At 45.8% G+C, this 20052-nt stretch overlaps 1 protein-coding gene across 1 annotated transcript; it reads right to left on the bottom strand.

The window, feature by feature from the left end:
* Positions 1–550: 550 nt before the first annotated feature.
* LOC117042611 (oocyte zinc finger protein XlCOF6-like) lies at positions 551–5744 on the bottom strand. The gene is made up of 2 exons (XM_033142149.1): positions 3660–5744; positions 551–594 (listed from the first exon to the last, which is right to left on the bottom strand). The coding sequence occupies exons 1-2, from the start codon at positions 5671–5673 to the stop codon at positions 551–553; spliced, it is 2058 nt and encodes a 685-aa protein (XP_032998040.1). The 5' UTR covers positions 5674–5744.
* Between the last annotated feature and the right edge of the window lie 14308 nt (positions 5745–20052).

Here is a 20052-nt window from a genome sequence, read left to right as displayed (position 1 = left end):
GCTGAGGCATTTCCCTGTGTACTTGGTCTCTCACCTACTGGATCATGGCAGAAAGATGGGTCCCCTTAAGGGCATCACTCCATACCCCAAATGAGTTTACTCAGGAGGAGACTTTGCTTAGGTGACCCCCCCCATAATTTCCGTAACAATGCAGAACTGGGGCCTGGGTTCAAGTCCAGCCCTTGGGGGAGGCCCTCCCATTTCATCCCCGCAGAAGCGCTGGGGGGGGGGCAGGGCAGCTGAGTATCTCTTGACTCTCAAGCGGATTTTGTTGCTTTGAGAACACTGTCCAACCATCTCACCTTGCAATGCAAACCCTGCGAATGGAGGGCCCCCGATTTAAAGCTGGATTACATGGATTGGGGCCTCTGCAGGCAGCGCCCAGGAAGTCAGTTGTTGTTGGGGGTTCTGCCCCCTTTCTCTCCCTTTCCTGCAATACACAGGGCTGGGGGCTCTGCAAGGACGCGCCCCCTTTATCCCAGCAGCATCCAAATCAGCCCCTCCCCCGCTCGACTAATCCACACATGGAAGGGGGAGTTGGAGCACTCCCCTACTTCCTTTCACCCCCCCTCAAATTCTGTCCTCCCTTCCCAGCTGCCCTGTTTGCAGATTCAGGGTGAAGTGCATCTCTCTCTCCCCCCCCCTTCATCTCTTTAATCCCTTGCCAGGAGAGGCGTGGGGGTGGGGATCCGGTCATTTTTACACCTATTCTCCAACGTGGGGGAGGCAGGGCCGTGGCGGAGGGTGTCCCAGTTACAACAGCCCTGCAGAGTAGACCGGAGTTGTTATGCGCATTTAGGGCTTGGAACAGGAACTTACGACAACCCGAAATGAAAGGTTAAAAGCAGGAGCACACAGACCACTTTGTTTCAAACCTTTCCACCATCAAGCAACATATACAGAGCTCCCAGAGCCATCATAAGGCGGGGGGGGGGGGCTCCTTTTTCTAGTTTGGAGCAATGCCAGGTCAGTCCAAAGTCACTCCATTTACCAGCTAGCCAATCACTGTGCAGGATCCCCCTTCCAAAACAGCAGCCATTCACGGTGAAAAATAGGACTAGCAGGCTCTGCCAAGACCTGATCTCTGAGCTTGTAACTTCCAGTTTTGCAGAGCTGCCTTCATCCTTCCCAAAGGAAGCTTCCTGTTGGCTGCCTCCGTGCCCAGAGGGGGATCCTGACTCTGGGCTGCTTGTGGATTCCTAGTAGTTGTATAGACATCCACTGGGGCAGAAAGATGGGTGTGGGGGAGCGCACCACCCCCTGCGGCACAATCCTGGTGGGGTGCCATTGCGGCTGCCACCCCGCACTGGGCGGCACGCCCCCAGGACACGCGCTCCCCACCTTCTTGTTATGTATAAGGGTCCAGTGACTTCTGTTTCAGTGTATCTGAAGAAGTGTGCATGCGCACGAAAGCTCATACCACAAACAAACTTAGTTGGTCTCTAAGGTGCTACTGGAAGGAATTTTTTTTTCCTACTACGGGAGACCAACACAGCTACCTACCTGTAACTAGAACTTTGGAAGAAGGAAGTGAGGGCATGCTCATCCCATTTGCAGATGACACCAATTGGGAAGGGTAGCTAATGCCACAGAAGACGGATTTAGGAATCAAGATGACCTTAACAGACTGGAGAACTGGGCCCAGACTAACTGAACGAATTACAATAGGGACAAATGTCAGGTTCTTCATGTAGCCAGCAAGAACCAGATGCACAAAGATAGCAAGGGGGACACCTGGCTCACTAACAGTACATGGGAAAAGGATCGAGGGGTGTTGGTGGACCACAAGCTAAACCTGAGTCCAGAGTGTGTGCTATTTCTCTCCCTCTGAAAATGCAAAGCAGCCCATTCAGGAGAGAGGAGGGAATTCCTGGAGAAGTGGGCAGAGGAATTATTTCCCCCTCTTGTGCTTGGCAATTGTTCCTCCTTCGCACACTGCAGTATGCTCCTCCCAGCAAAGTGGGGTATGTTTCTGCGTGTTCCCATCCACAGGCGTCGCAAGGGGGGGCGGTGGGGGTGGCCCACCCCGGGTTCCAGGCGAGGGGGGGTGACACTTGGGCCAGCCCTGCCCCACTGGTATTTCCCTCCAGTTGACCCTCATGGTTTGATCACGAGCCATTGGCAATCTCTCTCTCCTTCCTTGGAGGAAGAGGACCCTTTGGTCCCTTCCAGCTCCAGAATTCTAAGATGCAGGGGCAAAGAATAATAGAAATGTGGAGTTGGGAGGGATCCCCAAGAGTCATCTAGTCCAACCCCTTGCTGGACTCCCAGCTGAAGCATCCCTCCCAGCTCTGCTTTAACAAGGAATTTTTTATTTTTTATTTTGTTTTGACTTGGAAAGAACAGGTACATACTAACGTTTCTTGATGATTTCTCAAAGTATCGTGTTGCATATTTCATCAAGGAAAAGAGTTAGACAGTGGACATGTTCCAGAACTACCTTGAATGGTGAAGAACAAGTTCCAGAGAGGTCCAGCTATGCTGATGTCTGACAATGGGGGTGAGTACTGCTTATGGGAGATGCGAACTCTCCTGGCAAAGGAGGGAATTGCATTAATGCCATTTCAGAAATTTTGGCAAACCTCCATCTTATGCAAATTCCTTTCCATAAAACTCCAGGATACATTATCAAAGGCTTTCTCTGCATCAATAAACATCAAGATTGCTTTATAATCCTTTTTCACCTCCAACAGTTCTAAAATATCCACAATATTTCTAACATTGTCCTTCATATGTCTACCAGGTAGGAAATCTGCCTGATCTTTATATGTAGCTGGGAATTCCTGGTTGTGCCACTAAATACACTTTTTATTTCTCCTGCCATCTATGTACAATATATCTGACACAATATACCCATCAATCAAAAGAATAGGTGAGGGTTTCAAGATTACCTTGGGCATATAAGTAGGTGCTTTCAGTCTTTCTGCGTCTTCATGGTTCCTTTATTGCAATTACAACAGTGGGGGGGGGTCATGCTGCTGTTCCTAAAATGTTAATCTAACTCTGCTTCCAAAGCAACACCCCCAGTCTCAGCTCCACTTTGTGCAACTCTCCATTCCCAGATACAAATATTTCCAACTCCCTCCACCGAACACCAAAACCAGCTCACTCTCAATCCATCCTCATTCAGAAGCAGCACTCTAGACTCATGCACTCCCCCTCCCTATCTAACAGTACATTAAATATTATATTATGCTTACTATTGTGAAATGTTACCTTCATTACTTTAAATACAAGTACATGTCTAGACAACATTACATACAAACAACAAAAGCTCACATATACTGCATGCATTTAAGATTGATTTCCTATTACTGATGTGAAGTAAAGTGTCAACTTAGAGAGAAACACGTTCTATACTCTAAATGGTTCCACCCCACAGAAGTTGGTAGAGGATGTGGGAAAGCATTCCATAATAACCAAAGCAGATTCCACTTTCCTTCTATTAAACCATTTCTCTTCTTTGAGTTCCTGATGACTTGTAGAGTATCAACTCTTAAAGCTCTTACCCCTCAAAGTCTTTTGATGGTTTGTAAGACTTCCACTACAACTGAACATCTATCCACTTCCCTAGCACTTATATGGTTTCTCCCCTGTGTGACTCCGTTGATGAATTCTAAGGCTTCCACTAGTAGTGAAACTCTTTCCACACTCTATACATTTAAATGGTTTCTCCCCTGTGTGACTCCGTTGATGAATTCTAAGTTTCCCACTAGTAGTGAAACTCTTTCCACACTCTATACATTTAAATGGTTTCTCCCCTGTGTGACTCCGTTGATGAATTTTAAGATTTCCACTAGTAGTGAAACTCTTTCCACACTCTATGCATTTAAATGGTTTCTCCCCTCTGTGAGTCCTTTGATGAATACTAAAATGTCCACTCTGACTGAAGCTCTTTCCACACTCCATGCATTGAAATGGTTTCTCATCTGTATGACTCCGTTGATGAATTCTAAGGTTTCCACTCTGACTGAAGCTCTTTCCACACTCCATGCATTGAAATGGTGCCTCCCCTGTGTGAGTCCGTTGATGAATTCTAAGGTGTCCACTCTGACTGAAGCTTTTTCCACACTCCATGCATTTAAATGGTGTCTCACCTGTGTGAGTCCGTTGATGAATTCTAAGGTGTCCACTATGACGGAAGCTCTTTCCACACTCCATGCATTTACATGGTTTCTCACCTGTGTGAGTCCGTTGATGAATTCTAAGGTCTCCATTCTGACAGAAGCTCTTTCCACACTCCATGCATTTAAATGGTCTCTCCCCTGTGTGAGTCCGTTGATGAATTCTAAGGTCTCCACTCTGACAGAAGCTCTTTCCACACTCCATGCATTTAAATGGTGTCTCACCTGTGTGAGTCCGTTGATGAATTCTAAGGTGTCCACTACGGCGGAAGCTCTTTCCACATTCCATGCATTTAAATGGTGTCTCCCCTGTGTGAGTCTGTTGATGAATTCTCAGGCTTCCACTCCGACTGAAGCTCTTTCCACACTCCATGCATTTAAATGGTGTCTCCCCTGTGTGAGTCCGTTGATGAATTCTAAGGTATCCACTATGACTGAAGCTCTTTCCACATTCCATGCATTTAAATAGTTTTTCCCCCGTGTGAGTCCGTTGATGAATTCTCAGGCTTCCACTCCGACTGAAGCTCTTTCCACACTCCATGCATTTAAATGGTTTTTCCCCCGTGTGAGTCCGTCGATGAATTCTAAGGCTTCCACTCCCACTGAAGCTCTTTCCACACTCTATGCATTTAACTGGTTTCTCCCCCGTGTGAGTCCGTTGATGAATTCTAAGGTGAATATCTTGACTGAAGCTCTTTCCACAGTCCATGCATTTACATGGTTTCTCACCTGTGTGAGTCCGTTGATGAATTCTAAGGTGAATATTTTGACTGAAGCTCTTTCCACACTCCATGCATTTAAACGGTTTCTCCCCAGTGTGACTCCGTTGATGAATTCTAAGACTTCCACTCACAGTGAAGCTCTTTCCACACTCCATGCATTTAAATGGTTTCTCCCCAGTGTGACTCCGTTGATGAATTCTAAGGCTTCCACTGTCAGTGAAGCTCTTTCCACACTCCATGCATTTACATGGTTTCTCACCTGTGTGAGTCCGTTGATGAATTCTAAGGCGTCCACTATGACGGAAGCACTTTCCACACTCCATGCATTTACATGGTTTCTCACCTGTGTGAGTCCGTTGATGAATTCTAAGGTGTTCACTCCGACTGAAGCTCTTCCCACACTCCATACATTTAAATGGTTTCTCCCCCGTGTGAGTCCGTTGATGAATTCTAAGTTTTCCAGTGTCAGTGAAGCTCTTTCCACACTCCATGCATTTACATGGTTTCTCACCTGTGTGAGTCCGTTGATGAATTCTAAGGTGAATATTTTGACTGAAGCTCTTTCCACACTCCATGCATTTAAATGGTTTCTCCCCCGTGTGACTCCGTTGATGAATTCTAAGACTTCCACTGACAGTGAAGCTCTTTCCACACTCCATGCATTTACATGGTTTCTCCCCCGTGTGAGTCCGTTGATGAATTCTAAGGTCTCCACTCCGACTGAAGCCCTTCCCACACTCTATGCATTTAAATGATGTCTCCATTGTGTGAGTCCGTTGATGAATTCTAAGGTGTCCACTCCGACTGAAGCTCTTCCCACACTCCATGCATTTAAATGGTTTCTCTCCTGTGTGAGTCTGATGATGTAAATTCAGGTTTCCACTCCTACTGAAGCACTTTCCACATTCTATACGTTTAAATGGTTTCCCCTCTGTGTGAGTCCTTTCTTGAATTCTTAGTGTTCTAGTCAGTGAAGCTCTTTCCACACTACATACTTTCAAATTGTTTCTCCTTTCTCTTTTCACACTCCATGTATTTAAATGGTTTCTTTGTTATTTGCATTAAAGTGCCCCCCCCCTGAATTCTGACTGTCTTCTCCATTTTCTGCTTTGGAGGGCAAAGTGGGCAGAAATCCTATTTGTTTTCTATGAAGAGAAGAGAGGAATATTACACACATCAATCAGCACCTGCTCTCATTTTAACATCTCTTACATTCTCTCTTTTTCCTCCATATGTTCCGAAGTTTTAAGTAAGGCACATGAAATAATGTTAAATAATGGTAATGCATCATCAGCCTTTCATAACCCTTAATTATCGTTAATGAAGCACCATTATATCAACATACGGTTGAACTGTGGGATTTACTTTTTAAATAAAGAGGTTTCTCCTAGGAAATGGAGCTGCTCTGTCCATGAACCTGCCCACTATTCATCAGGGTCCTAAGTTCACAATGAAGTTATTCATCCTCTTCACTATAATCCTCCACCCCTTAGGCCACATTTTGTCCCCTTCAACTTCTAGATATTTATTAATCAGCTGCACAGTCCCTTTGGCCTCAGGAGGTGCTTATTGACCATTTTGGGAGACCCATATAGAAGACTAGTGACAAGGCTTGGTGCCTGTGGTTGGCTAAAGGAGTGCTCAGGTAGGAGAATGTTCTTGGGGTGGGACCTCCATTTGCCAGCCTTGCATTGCATGGAGAGAGCAGCTGGAGACGCAGAAGGAAAGCAGCTTAACCTGAAACTGTTCTTAACCTGTGGTACAACTGTATTGAAAATCAGTCTACGGGCTCAAGTGAAGAGGCGATATGAACGCACTTTGCTAATATAAGAAAAGAATTTGACTGTTCAGAATCGTGATAATAATTGTAATAAGTGGATTTTAAATTCAGGAGCTTCCAGCCATTTTTCGTATAAAAGGGATTATTTTAATGATATTAACGATATTGCAGCATCTCACATTGAAATCACAGGCGGCAATGGTGTTGAAGCTAATGGTGCATGTTCTGTGAATTTAAAATTTAATGTGAACAATGAAACTCTGGATAGTACTGTGGAGAAAGTTTTATATGTTCCACAACTCAGTTGTAACATGCTTAGTGTGTCCAGTTTGGACAGCAAAGGTTTCCAGATCACATTTGGGAATGGAAAATGTAATCTGACTAAGAATGGTGAGGTGTATGATCAAGCCAATCTAATAAATGGCATATATGAGGTTGATCTCTCAGAGTATCAGTGCTAAGGTGTCACACTCAAAGCAGAAAGATGTGGCGGACCTGGAGCTGTTGCATAGAAGGCTGGGACACAGGGACACCAGAAAAGAGGGACCCACAGAAAAGAACTTGCAAGGGGACTGCAGGTAACAAAGAGCAACACAGCACCAAGAAAGTGCATAAGCTGTGTTATTCAGAAAGCTGTAAAACTTTCATTTCCTCCTTGCACAGAGCAGAGAAGCACCAAAGTGCTTGACATAGTCTGCAGTGACTTGGCACAGTCTACAGTGGACCTATGAATGTTCCCTCACTGGGGAAGAACTGGTACATATTAACATTTCTTGATGATTTCTCGAAGTATCGTGTTGCATATTTCATCAAGGAAAAGAGTGAGACAGTGGACATGTTCCAGAACTACCTTCCAATGGTGAAGAACAAGAGAGCTCCAGCTATGCTGATGTCTGACACTTGTAGACCTGATGTCTTACCACTTGTAGACCTGATTTAGCTAATGCTTTGGGAATTCTTAGTAGGAAGGTAAATGCCCCCACTGAATAGGACTGTGCGGGTGTGAAAAAGGGGGTACGGGATTTGAAGGGCACAATGAATTGTAAATTGAGGTTGCCAGCTGTTAGTAATCCTGAAAAGTTTGGGTACACTGATGCAGATTGGGCCAGATGTACCACTGACTACAAATCCACACAACAATAACACATGCTGTTTGGGGGGGAACCCCACCAATTTCCATAGCAATCTTCCCAATCCCTTAAATCCCACAGACGTGAGAACTGATATACAGTTGTACCATGCGTTGCGTTCGCTGCAGGTTGTGAACGGCGCAGGTTATGAATGTGCCGAACCCGGAAGTACCGGAATGGCTTACTTCCAGGTTCGGCGGTTCGCGCATGCACAGACGCGTCAAATGGTGTCACGTGCATGTGCAGAAGCACCGAATTGTTTCGCACACATGCACAGATGTAGTGCTCGGGATGCAGACAGCTCATGATGTGAACAGACTCCAGAATGGATCCCGTTCGCATCCAGAGGTACCACTGTAGTGGGGATAATGGAAACCAGGTTGAATGGAGAGAAGGAGTTGGGCACAGGTATCTCTGGGTAGGAACCCTTCAGATGTTTCTCCACAGAAAGACAGGCATGTGGGAGAGACTGTAGTTGACAGTCCTATTCAACATTTTCAGCCCAGTCTTATTCAACATCTTTATCAATGACTTGGATGATGGGCTTGAGGGCATCCTGATCAAGTTTGCAGATGACACCAAATTGGGAGGGGTGGCTAATACCCCAGAGGACAGGATCACACTTCAAAATGACCTTAACACATTAGAGAACTGGGCCAAAGCAAACAAGATGAATTTTAACAGGGAGAAATGTAAAGTACTACACTTGGGCAAAAAAAATGAAAGGCACAAATACAGGATGGGTGACACCTGGCTTGAGAGCAGTACATGTGAAAAGGATCTAGGAGTCTTGGTAGACCATAAACTTGTCATGAGTCAACAGTGTGATGCAGCAGCTAAAAAAGCCAATGCAATTCTGGGCTGCATCAATAGGAGTATAGCATCTAGATCAAGGGAAGTAATAGTACCACTATATTCTGCTCTGGTCAGACCTCACCTGGAATACTGTGTCCAGTTCTGGGCACCACAGTTCAAGAAGGATACTGACAAGCTGGAACGTGTCCAGGAGAGGGCCACCAAAATGGTCAAAGGCCTGGAGACAATGCCTTATGAGGAACGGCTTAGGGAGCTGGGTATGTTTACCCGGGGGAAGAGAAGGTTAAGGGGTGATATGATAGCCATGTTCAAATATATAAAAGGATGCCATATAGACGAGGGTGAAAGGTTGTTTTCTGCTGCTCCAGAGAAGCGGACACGGGGCAATGGATTCAAACTACAAGAAAGAAGATTCCACGTAAACATTAGGAAGAACTTCCTGACAGTGAGAGCTGTTCGGCAGTGAAATTTGCTACCAAGGAGTGTGGTGGAGTCTCCTTCTTTGGAGGTCTTTAAGCAGAGGCTTGACGGCCATCTGTCAGGAATGTTTTGATGGTGTTTCCTGCTTGGCAGGGGGTTGGACTGGATGGCCCTTGGGGTCTCTTCCAACTCTAGGATTCTATGACAAGACAGAAGCCTGAAAGGGTGGAAATAATGGAGTGGGCTTCCTCCCTTTCCTCTTCCTCCCAATGGTTGGACTCACTATAACAGCCGCCCCCATGCAGCCTCTGATCTGGGACTTAAGGCAGGGCAAGGACTGAGCTTCAAGGGAGGAGAGGGTGGGTGGATCGGGCCTCCTGTTCAGGGGTCTCTCCCTGGTCGACTTGAAGTCATGGCAGATTTATGGGCAAGAGAAGTCAAGGCAGCCAGTCACCATCTCTCTCTCTCTCTCTCTCTCCCTCCATCTCCTGCCAATACTGACTTTGATCCCTCCCCCAGGGATGCTTCACTTCCTCCCTCAGCCCCCCAACTTCCTCTGCCCTCCACCCCCCAAGTCTCCCCTTCGCCCAGAGGTTCCTCTGGTCAGCTCACCCTTCATCCTGCCCACCAAATCTCTCCCAATGAAGCCCACCTCTCCAACCAGAGGGGCCTCACCAGATGAGCAGAGGGGGGGGGGAGGAGGAGGGAGATGGGAGGGGGGTCCCTATCCAGGCCTCTCTCGCCTCCATTAACACTTCCATGGACTCCCTCTCTCTAGATCAGGCATGTACAAAGTACAACTTTGGTGGGCCCTCATGCATATTCCCTTCATTATATCTGCCCCCCCCCCCCGCTCTAGACAAAAGGGACCCACCAACCCAGGCGGAGCCAGGATCGCCCTAGGGATTCCTGCCAGAACACCCAGAGGGGCGCGGAATGGAGGCCTCGGTTCAAGCCCCAGCCCTGCTTGGAGATGGGGGTCCTCACGGGGACCCCCTTGGCGGGCCACCCATTTCCATTCCCTCAAAGGCGCCCAAGGGGGGGGCAGGGGAGCTGAGCATCTCCTTGCGCTCCCTCTGCAGAAAGGCCCCCCCCTGCACCCCCACCCCGCTGCATTTCCCATAGTGAAAGGCAGGGAGGCTGGTTTTTCGGGGGGGTGGGGCTTGCAATGCGAACCCTGCGAATGGAGGGTCCCCGATCTGCACCCGGATTGCATGGATCGGGGCCCAGGGAGTCAGTTGTTGGGGGGGGGAGTCCCTGCCCCCTTTCTCTCCACGCCCATCGCCCCCTCCCCCCTCTTGGTCCTCTCTGTCTCTCCCCCCCCCCCGCTCGCTAGTCTATTCCGATTTCCTTTCCCTCTGGGGGGGAGGGGCTCCTTTATCCCACCAGCGCCTCAATCAGCCCCTCCCCCCTCGACTGACCCACAGAAAGAAGGGGGAGGGGGGAGCACGTCCCTGTTTTCCTTTCATCCCCCCCCCCGCCCCAAATCCTGCCCTCCCTCCCCTGGGTAGGAAAAGCGCATGCTTCTCCCCTCCCCACAATCCAAACTTCCCCATATGCACACCCCCCCTTATATATTCCCCATATATTTATATTTTGCACCTCTTTTCCCTCCTCCTCCTCTGCAGACCTTGTTCTCTTCCGGGAATGTGGATGGAGGCCCCTCCCCCTCCCCCTCTTCCTGCCTCTCTAGGAAGCGGAGCTCACTGACCCAGGGGGAGGAATGAGTGACGCCTCCCTCCTCCTTCCAAACCAGCTCCGTTATCCTGTTTCTTTCCTGAGAAGGTCCCGGGTTCGATCCCCGGAGGCGGCAGGGAAAGAGACTCCCCCCCCCTTCCCAAAAAGTCCTCCGGGGCACGAAGGTTACATTCCCCCTTCATCTCTTTTAATCCCTTGCCGGGGGGGGGATGGGGATCCGGTCCTTTTCACAGCCACCATTTCCCAACGTGGGGGAGGCAGGGTGTCCCCGTCACAACAGCCCTGCAGAGGAGACCGGAGTTGTGATGCGCGTTTGGGGCTTGGGACGGGAACCTAGGACAACCCTCAATGGTGTTATCCCTTGCCATTATATATACAGAAAATAAGGGGGTGTGTGTATTTGCTTATTTCATGTGAGCTGCTTGGAGGACAGCGTTGGTTCAAAGGCAAGATTGAAATACAATGTTTTTTCCCCATTCCTAACAGAGAGGTCTTCCTCCGCCCCCCCCCCTCTCCATGGGCTGGCGACCTCCAGATCCAGGGGGGTGGGTCTCCCCCTTCCTTTCCCCCTTCTCCCCACTGCCCCTTTGAAGACAGGGAGACGTACAGACCCATAGCATCACAGAAGTGGAAGGGCCTGAAGAGTCATCTAGACCAACCCCCTGCAATGCAGGAATCTCAGCTGAAGCATCCAGGACAGATGGCCACCCAACCTCTGCTGGAAACCTCAAGGAAGGAGAGCCCACTGCCTCTCATGGGAGTCTGTTCCCCTGCCAAACAGCTCTTGATGTCACAGAGAGTTTCCACATGTTTAGTCAGAATCTCCTTTCTTGCAACTGGAAGCCATTGGTTCGAGTCATACCCTGTAGCCTAGAACAGAGTTATCTTTCTTTGTTGCTGCATCACCCAGGGGACTCATGATAAGCTTGACGTCCACCAAGACCCAGGTGTCCCCCACCCTCTATTTGGGCAGGTGGTCCTTCCTGCCTAAGTGCAGACCTGACATTTGTCCCTGTTGAAATTCACTTTGTTACTCATTTTGTTATGCAAGGACATGCCCAAGGTGGAGCTGCCATTCCTGTTACAGGAAATCTCAGGGGAGCATTAATAGCGCAAGTTGCACCCAAATTCTCGGTCCTCGTCCTCCCGAGTGGTGCATCTATGGCTGGGCAGGATCTGTCCCATCTCAGACTGCAGGGGAGGCAGCTCATAGGATGGACTGCTGTCCAGTACACCCCTTCTCCCAAGGGAGGAGGGTCATGGCTGGACATCTCCTCCCCCCTGACTTGGTTTGCTTCCCCAAGTGGTGGAATCAGTGTGTCCCAGAAAAGAAGGGTCTTCCTTGCAGTCCAGATACAGGCTAAACCCCTGCGGGTATGGAGGGGGCAGAGACTTTGGGCCTCTCCCTCCCTTTCCCACCCCTTGGAGAGCAAACCAGGCCTCACTTGTAAATGATGGGTTCAACCATTCCTGGAAAGAGCCCCCAAAACTGGCCACACCAGGTCCATGTGCCCCAATGGCGTTCAAAGGAAGCTTCCTGTTGTTTGCCTCAATGCTCAGAGGTGGCTCCTGCCTCCAGGCAGCTTGTGGATTTGCAGAAAGTTGACCCTTAAGTTTGGGACCTGCCAAACGCACAATATAGACATCCATAGGGCTTCTCCCCTCTGTGTGTTATCTTGGGGATAATTTGATATGAGCTTAACAGTGATGCACTGAACACACACTTAGGCCACCTCCCCATTGCATGGAGGTCTCTCTGGCAGTGCCCCCTCTCTGCTCTGCCACCTTCCCTCTTCATGCATGATGTGCAACTAGGAGGTGAGTCCTTCCTGGTTATGCCACTAAACAGCCCTTTTATTCCTGTTGCCCCCAAAGATAATGTTTTATCTGAACAGTTCCCCCTTCACATAGCCAAGAATGAGGAATTGTTGCGTCACAATTAATTTATAAAATATAAACAATAGCACTTCCAGTCTGGAGCTGCCATGGAAGACAGCAGAACCCCTGACTTTGCAATTGCCCCCCCCCTTGAGGGGTTGAGCTCTCACTCCCAGATCGTCCAATACCTGTTGCTCGCTTCTAAGATTCGGGGCGGGGAACGCTGAGTGCATAGCAGTGCACGTATCAGTTACTCTCCAACGCAGTCACCATGAGCAACAGTTCCTCTGTTTTTTAAAAAACAGACATGCTCTGGAAGAAGGAGACAAGATAACCTGCTAATTGAATCAGCCACTGAGGCGAGGGTCTCGATTTGGAGAGAACTATTGTCGTAACCAGATTGGAAGGTGGGTGAAGGGAAGCCTTTGTTGGAAAATGCTCTGGGCTATCTGCAGCCCCCCTGGATCTCTGAGCATCCTCCGGTGAGCATAGCTCTGGAAAAGGCACCCCCTTCTTCTCCAGAGCCCTCCAGCGGCATAAACCAACCTTGATTTATGCACCCTAACCTCCCAGAAGTGCAAGCTGGATTTCGAAGGGGCAGAGGAACCAGAGACCAAATTGCGAACATGCGCTGGATTATGGATTATGGAGAAAGATAGAGTTGCAGAAAAACATCTACTTCTGCTTCATTGATTATGCAAAAGCATTTGACTGTGTTGACCACAGCAAACTATGGCAAGTTCTTAAAGAAATGGGAGTGCCGGATCACCTTGTTTGTCTCCTGAGAAATGTCTATGTGAGACAAGAAGCTACAGTTAGAACTGGATATGGAACAACTGATTGGTTCAAAATTGGGAAAGGAGTACAACAAGGCTGTATATTGTCTCCCTGCTTATTTAACTTATATGCAGAATTCATCATGCGAAAGGCTGGACTGGATGAATCCCAAGCCGGAATTAAGATTGCAGGAAAAAAATATCAACAACCTCAGATATGCTGATGACACATCCTTGATGGCAGAAAGTGAGGAGGAATTAAAGAACCTTTTAATGAGGATGAAAGAAGAGAGCGCAAAATATGGTCTGAAGCTCAACATCAAAAAAACTAAGATCATGGCCACTGGTCCCATCACCTCCTGGCAAATAGAAGGGGAAGAAATGGAGGCAGTGAGAGATTTCACTTTCTTGGGCTCCATGATCACTGCAGATGGTGACAGCAGTCATGAAATTAGAAGACGCCTGCTTCTTGGGAGGAAAGCAATGACAAACCTAGGCAGCATCTTAAAAAGCAGAGACATCACATTGCTGACAAAGGTCCTTATAGTTAAAGCTATGGTTTTCCCAGTACTAATGTATGGAAGTAAGAGTTGGACCATAACGAAGACTGATCGCCGAAGAACTGATGCTTTTGAATTATAATGCTGGAGGAGACTCTGGAGTCAAACTTATCCATCCTTAAAGAAATCAGCCCTGACTGCTCACTGGAAGGACAGATCCTGAAGCTGAGGCTCCAGTACTTTGGCCACCTCATGAGAAGAGAAGGCTCCCTGGAAAAGACCCTGATGTTGGGAAAGATGGAGGGCACAAGGAGAAGGGGACGACAGAGGATGAGATGGTTGGACAGTGTTTTCGAAGCGACTAGCATGAGGATAGGCGTGCCTGGCGTGCTCTGGTCCATGGGGTCACGAAGAGTCGGACACGACTGAAGAACTGAACAACCTTCTGGCTTAACATGGCAATAGAAAGAGGCATCGTAGTTCTAAACTACTTTTTATTTACATAATACCAGTTACAGGTAAGTAGCCGTGTTGGTCTGCCATAATCAAAACAAAATAATTTTATTTAAAAAAATCCTTCTAGTAGCACCTTAGAGACCAACGAAGTTTGTTCTTGGTATGAGCTTTCGTGTGCATGCACGCTTCTTCAGATGTGCATGCACACGAAAGCTCATACCAAGAACAAACTAGTGCTACTGGAAGGATTTTATAAAAAAAATTGTATTTACATAATATTTACAGACAAATGCATAATGGCATCTGTTCTCATCAGCTCCAAGAACAAAACAGAATGACGTAAAAGTGAAAGTAGTCTGACACTGGAAGAGAGATAAAACAGTCTTCCTTTCTCACGCTCCACTCACCCAGGCGTGTGAAATATACCAATCATAAGATCAGCATCGGGGAGCATGAAACCCTAGCAGCCTTTGTTCTTTCTCTATACATGCACTATGTTGTTTTACGATGTGGCAAGCCTTCACTGAAGAAAGAAAAATATTTCCTAATGGAATATAATAATGGATGGTAATTAGTAATGGAAAACTGGAAGTCAGCCCGGAGGAAGGCAAAACGCCAATGAAAGATGACGGGGTCGATTGTGCAACAAGAATTAATTTCTCAGAGTGGGAGGGGGGGATACCGGAAATAATGGATATAACGTTACAAGATAGAAGGACCCCTGACCTTTAGATCCAGTCGTGTCTGACTCTAGGGTTGCTGCATTCATCTCGCGTTACTGTCCGAGGGAGCCGGCGTACAGCTTCCGGGTCACGTGGCCAGCATGACAAAGCAGCTTCTGGCAAACCAGAGCAGCGCACGGAAACACCGTTTACCTTCCTGCCAGAGCGGTACCTATTTATCTACTTGCACTTTGACGTGCTTTCGAACTGCTAGGTGGGCAGGAGCAGGGACCAAGCAATGGGAGCTCACCCCACCATGGAGATTCGAACCTCCGAGCTCCTGATCAGCAAGCCCTAGGCTCTGTGGTTTAACCCGCAAGATATAAACCCCTCTGGCAAATTGAAAGATATGGAATAGCTAAATACAAACCAAGTCGCTACGTCAGTGGCTGCGAAGATAAAGGAACATTGGAACTGAACTATTTGAATTACAAAAGAATGGAAGCAGGAGAAGAAACAACAACAACAGCATCTCCCCAAGACCACAGCATGGGAAGTCATCCAAAAATGTTTAATTTGGAATGGAATAATTGGCTTTTTAAATTGTATTATGTTTTGGTATCATCACTTTTAATTTGTATACCGTCTTTCTATCTTACAATACTCAAGGCAGTTTACAAGCTGAAGAAACAAAGAATGCACATCTTCTAACAATCTAATGCAATACAAAAATGTGATAATAAAACATAGCTTTAAAATAAGAAATCTACATCAAATAAAGTAACATTCAACAATCATTAGAATAGTATAGAATAATAATATCACTATATAATAATTAAACAGAAATAATTTCGAAACTACAATCAATAAAACAATTTATTTATGTGGCTTACATTGGATTACTATTATTAATAAAATAATAATAAAAACTATTAGTATAAAATATAAACAATATAGGAGGGTTTGGATATTAGCAGAACGTACAAGATGCTTTTAGTTTTTTGTGTGTCTTCGTTGTTCCTTTATTGCAATTACATCCATGGGAGTTATGGTGCTGTTCCTATGGTACAAATCCCACCCACCTTGCTCCTAAACTACCACAACTCCTAATATTTCCAACTCTCTCCACCAAGGACCAAAAATCAGCTGACTCTCAGCCCGTCATCACTCAGCTCAGCACTCCAGATTCTCCCCCTCCCTATCCAGCATTATATTTTATCTTCTATTATACTTGTGAGACATTACCTTCATTTCTTTAAAGACCTGTCTATACAACTTTATTTAAAATTCTATAACTTCTCATACACTCCATGTGCTTAAGACTGATTTCCCATTATGTGTTTATTGGTGTGAAAGAAAGAGTGAACTCTGAGAGAAATACGTCAAACACTCCATACATCTAAATAGTTTCTCCCCTGTGAGAAAAAATAAAAATAAAAAAATAGTGAGAGGGTAGGGAGGAGTATTACTCAGAAGGGTGGTGGGAATGCGTGGTTGGCTGATAGGTGTGGAAAACCTGCCGATGACTTTTAATGACTGCAATTGGTCTTACAGGAAAAAGCAAGGGGTGAGAACGTTAAAAATAGCTTTGTCATGTATAAAGATAAGAATCCAATGTCTCTATTCAGACCAGGTCTCTCCATGGTTTTAAGTTTGGTGTTGTTCTACAGTCATTCAGTCATGTCAGACTTGCATTCAGTCATGTCAGACTTGCATTAACGCCATTTAAGAAATTTTGGCAAACCTCCATCTTATGCAAATTCCTTTTCATAAAACTCCAGGATACATTATCAAAGGCTTTCTGTGCATCAATAAACATCAAGATTGCTTTATAATCCTTTTTCACCTCCAACAGTTCTAAAATATCCACAATATTTCTAACATTGTCCTTCATATGTCTACCAGGTAGGAAATCTGCCTGATCTTTATGAATGTAGCTGGGAATTCCTGGTTGTGCCACTAAATACACTTTTTATTTCATGGTTCCATTATTGCAATTACAACAGTGGGGGGTCATGCTGCTGTTCGTAAAATGTTAATCTAACTCTGCTTCCAAAGCAACACCCCCAGTCTCAGCTCCACTTTGTGCAACTCTCCATTCCCAGATACAAATATTTCCAACTCCCTCCACCGAACACCAAAACCAGCTCACTCTCAGTCCATCCTCATTCAGAAGCAGCACTCCAGACTCACACACTCCCCCTCCCTATCTAACAGTACATTAAATATTATATTATATTATGCTTACTATTGTGAAATGTTACCTTCATTACTTTAAATACCAGTACATGTCTAGACAACATCACATACAAACAACAAAAGCTCACATACACTGCATGCATTTAAGATTGATTTCCTATTACTGATGTGAAGTAAAGTGTCAACTTAGAAACACGTTGTATACTCCAAATGGTTCCACCCCACAGAAGTTGGTAGAGGATTTGGGAAAGCATTCCAATATGACCAAAGCAGATTCCACTTTCCTTCTATTAAACCATTTCTCTTCTTTGAGTTACATGATGACTTGTAGAGTATCAACTCTTAAAGCTCTTACCCCTCAAAGTCTTTTGATGGTTTGTAAGACTTCCACTACAACTGAACATCTATCCACTTCCCTAGCACTTATATGGTTTCTCCCCTGTGTGACTCCGTTGATGAATTCTAAGGTTTCCACTAGTAGTGAAACTCTTTCCACACTCTATACATTTAAATGGTTTCTCCCCTGTGTGACTCCGTTGATGAATTCTAAGTGTTCCACTCTGACTGAAGCTCTTTCCACACTCCATGCATTTAAATGGTTTCTCCCCTGTGTGACTCCGTTGATGAATTCTAAGGTTTCCACTAGTAGTGAAACTCTTTCCACACTCCATGCATTTAAATGGTTTCTCCCCTGTGTGAGTCCGTTGATGAATTTTAAGGTTTCCACTAGTAGTGAAACTCTTTCCACACTCCATGCATTTAAATGGTTTATCCCCTGTATGACTCCGTTGATGAATTGTAAGTTGAATATTTTGACTGAAGCTCTTTCCACACTCGATGCATTTAAATTGTTTCACACCTGTATGACTCCGTTGATGAATTCTAAGTGTTCCACTCTGACTGAAGCTCTTTCCACACTCCATGCATTTAAATGGTTTCTCATCTGTATGACTCCGTTGATGAATTCTAAGGTGTCCACTATTACGGAAGCTGTTTCCACACTCCATGCATTTAAATGGTCTCTCCCCCGTGTGATTCCGTTGATGAATTCTAAGATGTCCACTCTGACTGAAGCTCTTTCCACACTCCATGCATTTAAATGGTTTCTCATCTGTATGACTCCGTTGATGAATTCTCAGGTTTCCACTCTGACTGAAGCTCTTTCCACACTCCATGCATTGAAATGGTTTCTCCCCTGTGTGAGTCCGTTGATGAATTCTAAGGTTTCCAATAGTAGTGAAACTCTTTCCACACTCTATGCATTTAAATGGTTTCTCCCCTCTGTGAGTCCATTGATGAATTCTAAAATGTCCACTCTGACTGAAGCTCTTTCCACACTCCATGCATTTAAATGGTTTCTCATCTGTATGACTCCGTTGATGAATTCTCAGGTTTCCACTCTGACTGAAGCTCTTTCCACACTCCATGCATTGAAATGGTTTCTCCCCTGTGTGAGTCCGTTGATGAATTCTAAGGTTTCCACTAGTAGTGAAACTCTTTCCACACTCTATGCATTTAAATGGTTTCTCCCCTCTGTGAGTCCATTGATGAATTCTAAAATGTCCACTCTGACTGAAGCTCTTTCCACACTCCATGCATTTAAATGGTTTCTCACCTGTATGACTCCGTTGATGAATTGTAAGGTGTAAACTATGATGGAAGCTGTTTCCACAATCCATGCATTGAAATGGTTTCTCCCCTGTGTGAGTCCGTTGATGAATTCTAAGGTTTCCACTCTCACTGAAGCTCTTTCCACACTCCATGCATTTAAATGGTTTCTCTCCTGTGTGAGTCTGATGATGTAAATTCAGGTTTCCACTCCTACTGAAGCACTTTCCACATTCTATACATTTAAATGGTTTCTCCTGTGTGTGAGTCCTTTGTTGAATTCTTAGTGTTCCAGTCAGTGAAGCTCTTTCCACACTACATACTTTCAAATTGTTTCTCCTTTCTCTTTTCACACTCCATGTATTTAAATGGCTTCTTTGTTATTTGCATTAAAGTGGGGGCCCCCCTGAATTCTGACTGTCTTCTCCATTTTCTGCTTTGGAGGGTAAAGTGGGCGGAAATCCTATTTGTTTTCTATGAAGAGAAGAGAGGAATATTACACACATCAATCAGCACCTGCTCTTATTTTAACATCTCGTACATTCTCTCTTTTTCCTCCATATGTTCCAAAGTTTTAAGAAAGGCAAATGAAACAATGTTAAATAATGGTAATGCATCATCAGCCTTTCATAACCCTTAATTATCGTTAATGAAGCACCATTATATCAACATACGGTTGAACTGTGGGATTTACTTTTTAAATAAAGAGGTTTCTCCTAGGAAATGGAGCTGCTCTGTCCATGAACCTGCCCACTATTCATCAGGGTCCTAAGTTCACCATGAAGTTATTCATCCTCTGCACTATAATCCTCCACCCCTTAGGCCACATTTTGTCCCCTTCAACTTCTAGATATTTATCAATCAGCTGCACAGTGCCTTTGGCCTCAGGAGGTGCTTATTGACCATTTTGGGAGACCCATATAGAAGACTAGTGACAAGGCTTGGTGCTTGTGGTTGGCTAAAGGAGTGCTCAGGTAGGAGAATGTTCTTGGGGTGGGACCTCCATCTGCCAGCCTTGCATTGCATGGAGAGAGCAGCTGGAGATGCAGAAGGAAAGCAGCTTAACCTGAAACCGTTCTTAACCTGAGGCACCACAGTATTGAAAATCCTAAGTCTACGGGCTCAAGTGAAGAGGAGATATGAACGCTGTAGTGTTAGACCAAAAATCCTTGGTTCTGAAGCAGGGGTTTTTGGGAAAAATAGAATCATGGGTACTGTGTATGCTATGGGAGACATCCTTCTGGACCGGCTAGAGGGGTTGGGAGCTGGGGGCACTGTTATAC

Source organism: Lacerta agilis, chromosome 2 (assembly GCF_009819535.1).
Source record: "Lacerta agilis isolate rLacAgi1 chromosome 2, rLacAgi1.pri, whole genome shotgun sequence".
Taxonomy (NCBI): domain Eukaryota; kingdom Metazoa; phylum Chordata; class Lepidosauria; order Squamata; family Lacertidae; genus Lacerta; species Lacerta agilis.
Note: the sequence above shows the minus strand (reverse complement) of the source record. Positions and strands in the feature narration are given on the sequence as shown.

Bases quoted from the DNA above. Each gene is read 5' to 3' on its own strand.
- LOC117042611 (XM_033142149.1), bottom strand. From the start codon at position 5,673: ATGGAGTGTGGGAAGAGCTTCAGTCGGAGTGGACACCTTAGAATTCAT. The intron at 595-3,659 runs GTATAGAGTGTG...CAAACAGGGCAG, and splicing joins AGGGGAGAAACCATTTAAAT to CTGGGAAGGGAGGACAGAAT.